At 40.8% G+C, this 14,692-nt stretch overlaps 1 protein-coding gene across 2 annotated transcripts; it reads left to right on the forward strand.

Annotated features, from left to right (window-relative positions):
* The first annotated feature begins 3,275 nt into the window (after positions 1-3,275).
* Positions 3,276-11,069, forward strand: prmt1 (protein arginine methyltransferase 1). Of its 2 annotated transcripts, none has more exons than XM_070980470.1 (10): positions 3,276-3,347; positions 4,811-4,906; positions 5,304-5,459; positions 5,630-5,693; positions 5,815-5,957; positions 6,377-6,464; positions 7,758-7,873; positions 8,035-8,185; positions 9,687-9,808; positions 9,935-11,069. In XM_070980470.1, exons 1-10 carry the CDS (start codon positions 3,306-3,308, stop codon positions 10,016-10,018), a joined length of 1,062 nt encoding a protein of 353 aa, XP_070836571.1. In that variant the 5' UTR covers positions 3,276-3,305; the 3' UTR covers positions 10,019-11,069. The 2 variants fall into 2 exon arrangements, with proteins under 2 accessions (XP_070836571.1, XP_070836572.1); XM_070980471.1 differs by having other exon boundaries at positions 3,282-3,347; positions 4,820-4,906.
* Positions 11,070-14,692: the final 3,623 nt, after the last annotated feature.

The raw sequence follows: 14,692 nt of genomic DNA on the forward strand, positions 1-14,692 counted from the left end.
TATATTTATTGATTTTTTTTTTCAGTGGAATACAGTCTGTAGGGATAATACAAACTAAGTTAGACATTTGGGGGGTTGTTGCTGCAGTGAGTTGGCTCTGTGTTTCCAATGTAATGTTACAGTATGTGAAACCAATGATTAACAACAAGGCTATTTGATTATTATTTTGCTATTTTATACTGTATTTTTTTTTTACTGTAAGTTTCAATAAATCTATATTTACTTCGATTACTTTTACTAACCACCATTTTACTACCGTTTGTTGCTAGATTTACTTCCATTTGCTCGATTTGTTGTATGTTAGTATGATATTGATAAGGGGCCTGAAAACTAATGTAACAGTACAGAAGCAGTTATTGGGTTTTGAGCGTCCCTGAACAAAACATTGTCTGCTGGGACGCTTTTTATCGGTCTTTTATCACAACCATATTTCATTTTTGACATAGAAAATGCTTTATTTTCATGTGAATTTTAATTAGTTATTGTTGCCCACTCTCGGTGCAGAGCGCGTCTCTCCATTTCACTTTCAGCAAAACTGTGATCGACCTCATGGTCTGTTGAAGAAGGGCGATAATGTGTATTTATCCTAATCACTTACGCCTGACTTCAACGTGTTGTACCTCCTCAACCTGACTTGGCCACCGTAAAACGCATTAAGTCAGGATGCACAGCCTTTTTTTTTTTTTGAGGTTTATTTATCTATTTAATCATTTTATAATGTACATAGCAAGGAGGGGACAATTATACAAAACTTGAACATAAGAATCAATCAATCAATGGTGGAAACTAAATATACAGTGGTATGAAAAAGTTTGGGCACCCCTGATCATTTTCAAGATTTTCCTTTATAAATCATTGGTTGTTCGAATCAGCAATTTCAGTTAAATATATCATATAGCAGAAAAACACAGTGATATTTGAGAAGTGAAATGAAGTTTATAGGATTTACAGAAAGTGTGCAATTATTACTTAAACAAAAGTAGGCAGGTGCATAAATTTGGGCACCCTTGTTGTTTTATTGATTTGAATACCTTTAACACTAATTATTGGAACTCAAAATTTGTTTGGTAAGCTCATTGACCCTTGACCTACATACACAGATGAAGCCAATCATGAGAAAGGGTATGTAAGGTGGCCAGTTGCAAGTTGTTCTCCTCTTTGCATCTTCTCTGAAGAGTGGCAACATGGGAGCCTCAAAACAACTGTCAAATGACCTGAAAACAAAGATTGTGCAACATCATGGTTTAGGGGAAGGATACAAAAAGCTGGCTCAGAGATTTCAGCTGTCAGTTTCCACTGTGAGGAACATAGTGAGAAAGTGGAAGACCACAGGCACAGTTCAAGTCAAGGCCCGGAGTGGCAGGCCAAGAAAAGTCTCAGATAAGCAGAGGCGAAGGATGGTGAGAACAGTCAAACTCAACCAGCAGATCAGCTCCAAAGACCTACAACATGATCTTGCTGCAGATGGTGTCACTGTGCATCGTTCAACTATTCAGCGCACTTTGCACAAGGAGATGCTGTATGGGAGAGTAATGCGGCAGAAGCCTTTTCTGCACGCACGCCACAAACAGAGTCGTTTGAGGTATGCTAAAGCACATTTGGACAAGCCAGCCTCATTTTGGAATAAGGCGCTGTGGACTGATGAAACTAAAATTGAGTTATTTGGACATAACAAGGGGCGGTAAGCATGGCGGAAGAAGAACACAGCATTCCAAGACAAACACTTGCTACCCACAGTAAAATTTGGTGGTGGTTCCATCATGCTGTGGGGCTGTGTGGCCAGTGCAGGAACTGGCAACCTTGTTAAAGTTGAAGGTCGCATGGATTCCAGTCAGTATCAGCAGATTTCTGCGAACAATGTTCAAGAATCAGTGACAAAGTTGAAGTTGCGCCGGGGCTGGATACTTCAACAAGACAACGACCCTAAACATTGCTCAAAGTCCACTAAGGCATTCATGCAGAGGAACAAGTACAACGTTCTGGAATGGCCATCTCAGTCCCCAGACCTGAATATTATTGAAAATCTGTGGTGTGATTTAAAGCGGGCTGTCCATGCTCAGAAACCATCAAACCTGACTGAACTGGAGATGTTTTGTAAAGAAGAATGGTCAAAAATACCTTCAACAAGAATCCAGACCCTCATTGGAAGCTATAGGAAGCGTTTAGAGGCTGTTATGTCTGCAAAAGGAGGATCTACTAAATATTGATGTAATTTTTCTGTTGGGGTGCCCAAATTTATGCACCCGTCTACTTTTGTTTAAAGTAATTATTGCACACTTTCTGTAAATCCTATAAACTTGATTTCACTTCTCAAATATCACTGTGTTTGTCTGCTATATGATATATTTAACTGAAATTGCTGATTCGAACAACCAATGATTTATAAAGGAAAATCTTGAAAATGATCAGGAGTGCCCAAACTTTTTCATAAGACTGTAACCATGAAACAAAAGAGGAATCGTATTGAAAAGCAGAGAAGGAAAAATAAAAAACAAAGGCAAAGGTAAAATAAACAAAAAGAGAAACTAAGGAGCAAGGTACGGGACATTAGAAGAGAAAGGATCGAGAAATAGACTTGTATATTTTGTCAGCCTTATGATTCTTTCTTACCATAACTTTTCACTGAAAAAGTGCACAGCTTGACTGGCTCAAGCCTCGCTTTTTCGGTTGTCCAGGATGTCTGAACTCTGCTATTGTGATCAGAATTCATTTGCGAGCAGGTTATGTGTGACAGCATTAGTTACCATTCTCTACCATTCTTGCCAAGTTGAAAGGGAGCCACTTCCGTGAGTTTGATAACTCTGGCATTAGGCTGAAAATACCTCACTAACTCATTAATCTCGCTTCGTAGTACAACCCTATGCATCCAGTAGGCAGTTGATCAAAGTGTGATTCCTTTCAAGCTTATACAATACTATTGTAACAATAGTACAATAATGAGCAGACGAAGTAATATCCAGTGATCACCTGAACGCATCAGCACTCCTGTCGCACTGTCGTTTCCTATGAATGTGAGATACAATGTTTTTATTTATTTATTTATTTATTTATTTATTTATTTATTTATTTTTTCCTCGTTATTGGGAGTTTATCTCCAACATCTGGTCTTTCCTGTCAGTCTCCCAAGTCGAGAAAAAAGAAAGATTTGTTTTTCGTATTTCCAACTCGCAAATCAAAGCTTGTCGAAAATGACATAGCGCAACATTAAAATATGGGCGGTGCTATATCCAGGTCCAATCACAACGAAAAGCTGGATGTCGTGGGCGGAGTCAGGAAAGAGTCTTTCAAGCTTACATCCATGAGTCATGCAGGAGATCGAAATGGCGGCGCCAGCAGAGAGGATGGAGGTAAGGTCTTCCTGTTAGGAATAGAAGAAACTCACAATGAACCTTTGAAAAACACACACGCATATTTTCATCATTCACAGAAAGACGTCGCAAACTATTACAGTTTTAACATTTGGAGTTTTGTCATTACAAGTACCAGATAATAGTGCATCCATATTAATCAAGCCAACGTTAGTTAACGTTTCTTGTGTGATGGATCTGTGGTTGCCTCTCAACGATTTTGCGTCGAATGTTGGATAGAGCTAAGATTAGATTCAAACACTTGAACCATTACGTATTTGGCCATTTAAGTTGATGTGCAATGTTTGAAGTTTTAAAGAGCCTGCAGAAACGTAGCGCGACATCCAGCCGGCTGTGACTCACGAGCCTGTGGGACCGCATGGGGACTAACGTGTTAGCTTCCGAGCTAGTTAATTAGCTAGTCTGCTACTTCAGGCCTGGGTGCTTCCTCGTGCTCCCACTGGTGTTACTATGTTCCACATAAAATGTGTTGTCTTCGATACCTTACGATTTAACGTCAATATTGGTAGACTAGTAAGATAGCAAAGCGTGTTAAAGGGTAGCATCTTCTAGGTAACGCCATCAGTTGATCCGGCAGTTGGTTCTACTGACGGTAAAGGCCTGATGATTAAGCTTAATTTTGAGACCTTTGCTTGACTCGTTGTGTTTTTAGAAATCGTATATAGCAGACCCCGAGAAAAGCTAAGACGCGCCACACGGTACTATCAGCCATGTGCTCCCATCCTTTGTATTGCGGGGAGACTGGCCCCATTCACTGAACATCCGGGCAGTGGAAACAGTCCCAGCAGAGTAAAACTTTGTATATAAGGCAGGTATTTATGCTTCGGCAACATAAAAAAATAACGTTCTTATTGATTAGTGTGCATTTGTCTTTTCCGATGTGCTCGTAAATACTTGTGTGTCAAGGAGAAGTTGATGTGAATATTGGCGGTTTTTACGTTGTTTAAAAACTACAAGTTATGTGGCTGACCCTTTTTTCCACTCGTTCTGAAACTGAAAGGTTTCAGAATTATAAACTGTCAACGAATTACACTGTTGAGTCGTGAAGGCATTGGAAAACAGCGGAGACATGAATGAATATGCTATACAAACTAAATAGTTAATAAAAGGCTTTCGAGTAATGTTTAAGTATCGCTATAAATATTGTGTCATGGATTTTATATCAAGATATAGTCATACCCTGGCATCATTAGACCCATATCCATTTATTTATAAAGCACAATTTTAGTAGTTATTAGTATTCTGCCCATGCCCTCTACATAAGCCAAAGCTGTGTGTTGCTTTCATGATGTGGGGAGAGCTGATGTTTGCTGCATTTGAGTTGAGTGTACAATTCTTTACACCACATCTGACGCACAGTTTTACATTTTGATAAGATTTTTAAACTCAACATAGAAACCAAGTCCAAGCTTTGGTGTTTAATTGCGTGTGTCTTTGTTGAGGTTTCTCAGGGGGAGAGCTCAGCCAAGCCTGCAGCTGAGGATATGACATCAAAGGACTACTACTTTGACTCATACGCCCACTTTGGCATCCATGAGGTAATTTCTTTAAAACAAACTGCAGTCATGTCTAACTATATCTCTTTGTTATCACTAGGTCTTTGGGCTGCACGGTGGAGCAGCAGGTAGTGCTTGTGCGTGTGTGGGTTCTCTCCAGGCACTCCGGCTTCCTCCCACAGACCAAAAACATGCTCATTAGGTTAATTGGTGACTCTAAATTGCACCTAGGTGTGAGTGTGAGCGTGAATGGTTGTTTGTGTATATATGTTGCCCTGCGATCGGCTGGCGACTGGTCCAGGGTGTACCCCGCCTCCCCCCCCGTTGACAGCTGATATAGGCTCCAGCCCCCCCGTGACCCCGAAAGGGATAAGTGGCATAGAAAATGGATGGATTGATCACTTGGTCTTAATCCTTCTACTTTTTATTGCCACCATAGGAGATGCTGAAAGATGAGGTTCGCACTCTGACTTACCGCAATTCCATGTTCCACAACAAGCATCTGTTTAAAGACAAGGTGGTGCTGGACGTGGGCAGTGGGACAGGCATCCTCTGCATGTTTGCTGCCAAAGCAGGGGCCAAGAAGGTTATAGGGGTAAGTTTTGGGCTGTACTGTGTACTTATCAATTTGTTTCCTGTATTGTCTAGAGTGAATAATTTCATCACTAGTTGGTAGGCTTTGACCAGTGGTAATGGCTTCTTAATAGGGGCAGTGTAAATTGGCAACATGTGAATGTCAAATGTTCTTTGTCCTTGTCTTAATAGATAGAATGCAGCAGCATCTCGGACTATGCTGTGAAAATTGTCAAGGCCAACAAGCTGGATGATGGTAAGTAAAGTAAATTATGTGGTGACATTTAGAATTTATCAATTTTTGAATTTTTCTGGGCGCACATGAGACTCAGGGAGTGAAATCTGTGATTGTACCTTCTGACCTCTTGTATCTCCAGTTGTTACCATCATCAAGGGAAAGGTGGAAGAGGTGGAGCTGCCTGTGGAGGGAGTAGATATCATCATATCAGAGTGGATGGGCTACTGCCTCTTCTATGAGTCCATGCTCAATACTGTCATTTATGCTCGGGACAAATGGCTGGTACGTATGTGTATATGTTGTGAGGTGAACCCTTTTTGGGTTTTCTTCTAATCTCCCAATGTTCTTGAAAGTGAAAACATTAGAGCCATAAGAGAGTGAGACAAATATACTATTTAACATAGCAATGGCCATTAATTTGGATGATTTCAGCTTTTGTTTCTGTAAAAACTGAGCTGAAATAATTCAGTTAAGCTTATTGAATGGCTTGAGATACTACAGTACCATGAGCCCGATGTTGATAAGTAGAGGAAGCTAGTCAGTAACTTGAAGTGGATCAAAATATTTATTGTTGCAGTTGGTTCTGAGTTTTTGGCTATTCAATGGCTGTTGTTGCTGTTGTACAGGCTGGGTGGTTTGTCATCACCTGCCTGTCTTATTTATTTTTGTGTTTTTTTTTTCCCCCTCCTGCCCACTGACAGAAGCCAGATGGACTCATTTTCCCAGACAGGGCAACTCTTTATGTCACTGCCATTGAAGACAGACAATACAAGGACTACAAAATCCACTGTGAGTAGTGGTCACCTGACTCAACTTAAGCATACGAATTAGGCACGCCAGGATCAGTCAGGTCAGTCGGCAATCACTACTGGACAGTGTTCAGTAAAATGTGTCATCAGGAGTTCAGATTAATGCTTGGTAGTCGCTGATCACGGCTGGAGTGGGATCTATCAGTGATAAGCGAATCAGTGGCCACCCAGCTTTCCCATGAGTTTCAGTAAGATTAGAGGTACTCCATAGATACTCTGTTTTCCTAATAGCACTAATATATACATACACAAGTGTCCTGGAACCCCAGTCACATATTTAATTATGGTCCATACTTTCCTATGGTAAAGATCCCTAAAGAAGTACCTTCTTGTTCGCGAGTAAGATCTGTTTAGTTTAGCCAGGAACGGCTGTTAAATCACTCTTGCCAAAGCCAGCAGACTCTATTCACAAAAACATTAATTATACCATCCTAAAACATGCTTCATTCAAACGCTACTAAAACAAAATCAAAATAAAATTCAACAAAACCTCATTGTTTCTGTTCCAGTGATCATCACAAGCTCTAGTCTCATTGGAATAAACTCTAAATTCACCAATTTACAGGAAAGAAGCGCGAGGGAAGGCGGATTATGACAGGAGAGACTTAAATATTTAAAAGTTTTCCACGGGTAAAACAAAACAGTAATTGCTGGCCAAAGGATCATGGTTTAGTGACTGTCGTGCAGTACTGTTAATATACAAAATGTTAGTTGACAGCCCTACTGCCAAGTTAGATGTTTGTCTGACTGCAACATAATATTGTCAGCATGATCAATCTATGAAGTCGGTTTAATATTTGATTGTGCGATCAATTATAGTTGAATAATGTACATAAACATGCCACTATAGGAACATTGGTTAAATAACCTTTGAAACAAGGTCACAATTTAACTGTATTAGGTGCATGGAACAAATGGCAGTACACCTCTGAATGGGACTGACTTTTTGCTTTTTGTGGTTCTTTTCTTCATTCTCCACAGTAAAACATATATAGGTTAGGTTAAGGCCTAGGTTAATGCTGCCGTCTGCTAGAGATCCCAATACACAAGAAAGCAGTCAACCTGGATTATGCTGCTATAACAGAACAACCATTTGTGTGGGCCATCATGGCTCATGGATGATTGGCAATCGGTATGGGAGGCAAAAAAAACGTGATGATCAGTCGAATGGCTATTCTTAGGAATGGAAACCTAAACACTACTGGCTTTCATCCACCTTGTTTTCAGTCAAGTGAAACTGGTCGGTCTGTCTCTCTTTGTATGTCTCTGTCAGGGTGGGAAAACGTGTATGGTTTTGATATGTCGTGCATCAAGGAGGTGGCTATTAAGGAACCCTTGGTTGATGTTGTGGACCCCAAGCAGCTGGTCAGCAGCGCATGTCTCATTAAGGTGGGTGGATAGATTATTTGTTTGATGTTATGCTTGTTGAATGACACTGGGATGGGGTGTATCTGTCTCCTTCTACAGAGATGTTGACTGGTTGTTTTTTCTGAAATAAAAATTCTGAAATTGAACATCTTTGGTCCCATCTTGTGGGTGTTTTTGTTTAGGAGGTGGACATCTACACAGTGAAGTTGGAGGATCTGACCTTCACCTCACCGTTCTGCCTGCAGGTGAAGAGGAATGACTACATCCATGCTCTGGTCACTTACTTCAACATCGAGTTCACTCGCTGTCACAAGAGGACCGGCTTCTCCACCAGTCAGTCTGATATCTCTCACACATGCCCACACACAGACTGACCTGCTGTCTTTACAGAGCCAGATTGACAAGTGGTCAGCAATGATTTGACCCCTTCATAGATCATTATTCTGTCTACATTGGTCATTGTGCTTGGCTGTCAATAACCTTGATGATTGAGATTTAGTCTGTATATTATTCAAGTAACTGGATAAGATCTGTATAACCAAGTTGTGATCATCTTCATGAAAAATAGGGATGCACTGATACAGTGTCAGTGTTAACCTCTAATAAATGACATTATTGTTAAAAGTTCAGATAATAGAATTAATAATTGTCAAATGGTATGGAACATTTTTTTGAGAAGCAACCCTTGATTCTTCAGCTAACTGTATGATTTAGCTTAAACAACAGCATATCTCAAACTTTGATGCACAGACTAACCCTCTTCCCTCTACCAGCAGCAAATCCTGTCAGGTTGTTAGGATCTTGTTAGTAGCTTACATGGTTATGGGAAGTATACTGTTAAATAGCCTTCACATTCAAAATTTTTCATTTTGTTTTCCATAGGTTCCTATAATTAAATCTGTTCTTTACCAATTGGATGGTCAGGGCTCTCTAAACATCACGTGTTTCCCTCTCCTTATTTGCATTTAAGGCAGGATCATGCAAATAATGATTAAGGGGTGTTCTACTGGGATTGCTCAATTTCGCAAGCAGCCACAAGGAAGGTTGTAGTAGATATAGCCTTATATACAGGGGTGCACATAATACGCAGTTCAAGTTTCAGGTTATTTGTTTAGTTGACTTTGCATATCAGGCAGCAGCTGAATTGGGTCTGGGTTATGGAATGGAATACTTTGGGTGAGCATGGCAAATAGATTGCACTGTTACAATCCAGCAGATGGCAGTAATGCTTTGCGTATGTATGCTAGGCACCATAAAACTCAACAGAAGAAAATGGCAGTAACAGCCATCATCCATTGACACAGATTTCTAGTTTATTTGATCCAAAGGAAGAGACTGCCTGAAACTGGACGTTTATTTTTTCCCATTGTCTCTTGCTCTTTCAAAATTAGAAGTTACGAATGTTGGTTACATTCTGCAATTACAGATTATGTGAGCAGGCCTCGAAGGCCATCAGTGGTGGGTTCATGCCTTACTCATGTAACACATGTCTTTTAGTCTATGCTAACTTACTATGTGATCCCCACCTCTTTCTCACCTTGTTTATAAGTGGAACTGAGACCAGTCAGTCAGCTCCCAGAACTGCCCTTTTGGCTGGCGAGACCTATACCTTACAGACCAATGTACCCCTCAATCACCCCCAATCCAGTTTCATTCCCCTGTGTTCTGCATCAGTATCATGTACTGTGCTGTATCTGTGCAGGATTAGGGGTAAGGAGGTAACTTCAGGTTTAATGATGAGTTTTCAGGGTTATCATGTGAATTGGTTTGAATGAGGACCACTAGGAATTGTCTCAGCTGCAAACTATATTCATGCACACTTTATTTCTGTCAGGTCCAGAGTCTCCCTACACCCACTGGAAGCAGACTGTGTTCTACCTGGATGATTACCTTACAGTCAAGACGAGTGAGGAGATCTTCGGTACAATCAGCATGAAGCCAAATGTTAAGAACAATGTAAGCTAAGGTTCTTTCCTACTTGCTGTAATTTGATTTTAAAGAATGTATTCTTTTGTTGTTTTATCGCTGGATTTAGTTGCTATGTGCATCTTGTCTGACTTGTTGCTGTTTGCTGGTTTGCAGAGAGACCTGGACTTCACCATAGACATCGACTTCAAGGGTCAGCTGTGTGAGATGTCTAAGACGTCAGAGTACAGAATGCGTTAGAAGTCCCTTCTCACTCTCCCTGTCTTAGTTTGTCTTTAGTACAGGACAGATTATATTGTTTGACTGGGAGTCTGTACAATTGTTTAATTCTTCCCTGCAGCAACATTTTAAGACTTTTTTTGTGATATTCTTGTTCAAACAACAGTATTTAAAAAGTTTCCACATCCTTGGGGTCAAAATGCATTGCTGTGATTTACTGTGCTGTAGTCACTCAACAAAATGTGTGTTTGACATATGCCTGGTGTTTGTGTCTAACGTCTTCTTGGGTGTTGCTTATGGGTTCTTGTCCTTTGCATGTGCGAGATCCATTGTAGACATCAACACAATAGCCCTGCTGACATGTCTGCATAGTATTACTGTTCATTCACCTTCTGTATGGTCATTACGTGACCCAGCTACTGGTCTCCCCTTATTTGTGATCGTACTGAAGCTTTAAGTACATGTGTCTTTGGATTTCTGTCTACTTGAGAAACCCTGCTTCCTCCACCAGTTCATAGAAACCAATATGTAACTGACTAGAAAAACACCAAACAAGCCCTCTTCAGACTGAAAACAAACAAAAAAAGGACGAATGTATAAACCAGGGAGGTTAGCTTGCAGACTTATCAAGACTCTGAGGCACACAAGGTCATACTCTGTAAAGTTATCACAGCGGCATCCTGGAGCTTGAGTTGCACAGTGAAATTGGTCAAATAATGCACAGTACACACCATGGTCTTAGACTAGTAAGTTAGTCAGTGCAGTGACAGCAAAATCGAAATCTGGGTGTGTGTTTTTTTTTTGTTTTGTTTTGGCTGGACAAGTGGGGCTGCTTGAGCTGTGAGCAGTGACACTCCTGCTGTTACCTTCTAGTTTCCTACTTTACCTATATTACAGAGTTGTTAAAGCTAAGAATGAGCAATGCCCCCCCACCCCAAATGAAAATATTAATCGCAATAAATATGAAGTAAACGGAGAAGCTGTGTTCTAATTGAAGAGTTTTTGAACAAAAGTAGATCATGAGACCATAAGAGGAGACCAAGAGAAAGCCATCTGGGGTATTCAGGAAAAATGATCAGTCCAAATTGACTGGTTTAGCAGAATTCATCTGTTCTAGTTTGTCTCAGACGTCACCATTAGTGTTGTGGCAACAGAATGTTTGTTAATGCACAGCACCCCAATAGTGCCGTAAGAGTGACCGTGGGGAATAGCTGTAGAAACTGTCCCTGTGCCCCACTACATACTAATTGTCATGGTATTCTATAAGTAGTACACAATATCAAAGTATTGACGTGTGTTATTCCAATAGGAAATGATTCAGTACGTGTGACAAAAACTTGCTTAAAACTGGTATGTAGTATGGATTTTGGACACTGCAAGAGACCCTGCACACATGCAGTCAGCACACCTTTGGTAAGTTGATCCTTACCAAAACCAGAAGTTGGCTGCTACAAACCTGAAACTCTACTGGACCTATGTTGTGTGGTAGATGCGTTGTGGCATTTGTGATGCAACAACTATCTTCCCTTATTTGGCTTTGATCCAGTCTGATGCTTTTGGGAAAACATCTTTAAGCGTTAATCACTGCTGGAACTGAAGAAAAAGGTGGCCTGATGGGACCAGATCCTGAGCCCAGATTCGCACTGGCTTCAACAGTGCTGCCAGGTGGCCTGAAGCCCCGTGTTTTCCTTGATACAATATGTGTTTGAGGCTGTTTGAGTCCATCTGAATAGTAACCACCACACTGTTATTTACTTTTTTGTTGCTTCTTTTTAAATAAATAAAAAAAGATTAACAAATAAGCTATCAATGTAACTTTTCTTGCATTGTCTACAAAATGTTCTGAGCTGTGTGGAATACTGTCACCAGCATTGTTCTGGTGGGAAGGGGCTTTTTGAAATTCTACATTCAATCACTGGGTCTAATTAGGATGTGGCACTAATGTTAACAGAACATTAAATCATTAGTTTGGGTTGAAGGTACTTTGACAATGAAATGCAGTTTAGTATGTAACCAGTGCGAAAGGCAGTGAAGTGCAGAGGAATACAGAAGGTGAAAATTGCTGTCCTGTATAAAGAGTAGAAAATGAACCAATCTTGGAAATTTTCTTTTTTTTTTTTGCGGGGGCACAAAAATGTGCCCAGCCCTAGAGATTTGAGCCCTGTTCTTTTCTACTGCGCAGTGATACCTGCACAAGAATGATGTTCATGGAAGAGTCATCAGAAGAAAACCATTCCTGTGACCCCACAAAACTCAGCATCAGATGTTTTCAAAGAAACATCTAAGCAGGCTTGGTGCATTTGGGAAACAAGGCCTGTGGACTTATGAAAAGGGTGCATAATTTCATGAAGAGAACCTCTCATCTGGTAGACATGGGTGGATCGACCATGCTTTGGTCTTGTTTTGAAGCCAGTGACGCAGGACAAGTTTCACTGGAAGGGGGCAGACTTTGACCCAAGATGTGGACGCAAACACCACACCATCTGTAACAAAAGCTGGAAATAATGAGGATTGCATCAATAACTGGATAGTGATCCTAAACGCACCTCAAAGTCCACAATGGACCACCTCAACCAAACCAGATGCCCAATAATCTCACAGAGCTAGAAGCCTTTTGCAAAAAAGAATAGGTGAAAATCCCCCAGACAGCAAGAGAAAGGCTCTTAGTTGGCTATGAAAAGCGTTAACGTGCAATGATGTACTGACCATGCAGGTTGTCCAAACGATGATGCAGAGTTTAGCAAGGTGACAGCTGAAGGTAAAAAGCTGTTCCTGAGCCTGCTGCTCCTGGAATGGAGAGTAACTGTAACAGCTAACAGGGGAGAGGAGGGCTAACAGCCTTTGACAGGGGTAAGATGTTGATACTGCAGTACTGTGTAGACATCACTTGCGCTGGCCAGCCTCAGTGGTAGGGAGTGTAGAACTGGTGATTCATTGGGCCTCTCTGTAGTGTTTTCCAGCCCAAGACAGAGCAGACGGAAAGAATGCTTGTGACCAGAGCTGAGGATACAGATTCTTGAGAATGTCCTCAAGAGGAGATGCTACTTTTTTTTTTCAATCTTTTTAAATTTTTTGGGAGAGCTCAACTCAGAGTCTGTCAGCTTAAGTGCAGCTCACTGGCTTTACTACTGTGACAGAAAACTAACACAAAACACAATGAATCCAGATGGCACAATCGATACAACATGGTAAGCTCACAGAAACAAGCAGCAAGTACAATGATTGAGGTATAAACAACAAGACTCAGCAGTCTCTTTATTTTTATTATGGTAGGCTTATATAAGCCTAAATGTAATGGAAAAATGAAACTTACAATGCAAACTTACATTAACACACTAGCATTAACTGTCCCTGCCTAGACAAAGGCCTCTTACTCGATGTAGCAAAATGGATGTCTCGTCTATTCCTGTTTGGTCCATTCAGGTCTGTGTTGCAGTGCATTCTGAATCACTTGGCAATTGCCGTCCATCTCACAATTAATAAGGTTAGTGACATGATTGGGTATAAAAATCCTACCCATCCGATCAATCCCATCTTAGAGAGGTTGAGTCTTTCTGAATTAAACATGGGGAGGGGTTCACCACTTTGTGGCAGACTGCGCTGGCAAATAATGCAACAATTTGAAGAATAATATCTCTCAATGTAAATTTGCAAAGAATTTGATGATTTCATTGTCTACAGTCCATAATCTCTGTACACAAGGGAAAAAGCTAAAAAGCAACATTGGATCATGAGGAGAGAAGAACAGGAGAGGGACTATGTAACTTGTTATCAGCTTACAGTTAGCAAAAGTTAGCATGGGTAACCTGCACAACACAGTGTCCCAGTTTAGCATTTGATCAACCATAGTAAATGTGTTCTGTTTTGTTTGGTTGGGTGTGTGGCCCAACTGATTGTATTTCTTTAATATAATTATCATTGAGAGACTAAAGTTGTGGTGTCTGGGTTTTTCAGGTGGTGGTATTCTCCTTCCTGTGTGCCATGTTGATTTGTGCACTCCCGGCTCAGACCTTCACTGTGTGTGTGTGTGTGTGTGTGTGTGTGTGTGTGTGTGTGTGTGTGTGTGTGTGTGTGTGACACACAGATGGATTAACTCTTCTTGGAATTTTCCTTTCCCCTTCTAACCCATCTCTCCGCCGGTGAATTTGTGTTTTGGTGTATATGTGTGTATGGTTATTATTGGCCCTTTTAATTAGTGTTACAATTGTTAAAGTGTCGTTGTTGAATGTCTCCTGCTTTGTTGGAATAACAAACCTGAAAGCCTTTTGAGTGATTGGCACTGGTCATAAGCAAGATTCCCAGGGTGGTGTGGTTGGATTTTCCTGGGATAGATTGATCAATGCCCTAAAACTCAACCTACTCCATGTCACATTGCGATCACTTCAGGAGCGATTCATGTGTGTGTCAGTCCATCCAGTGCACCTGGCAGTGGTCCTTTGAGCTCAGACAGTGACTGAGCTCGCTCTGTTGCTTCCTCTGCTGTTTAACGGCAGGCTGAGGGTCAATGCATTTGAAAGAGCACGTCTTAGAAGTTATCCTCTTCCTTGAAGAAAATGATTAATCCGTGTCTTCCCTCTGCAGGTAATATAAGACCACTGGATACACAAACAACTGATCTTTCTGAGTATCCAAATGTATTCAGTGATCACAAACAGTCTGTTACTCATCCAGCAAGTTAAAGGACTGTTGCCTAGG

Source organism: Chaetodon trifascialis, chromosome 15, assembly GCF_039877785.1.
Source record: "Chaetodon trifascialis isolate fChaTrf1 chromosome 15, fChaTrf1.hap1, whole genome shotgun sequence".
In the NCBI taxonomy this organism is placed as follows: domain Eukaryota; kingdom Metazoa; phylum Chordata; class Actinopteri; order Chaetodontiformes; family Chaetodontidae; genus Chaetodon; species Chaetodon trifascialis.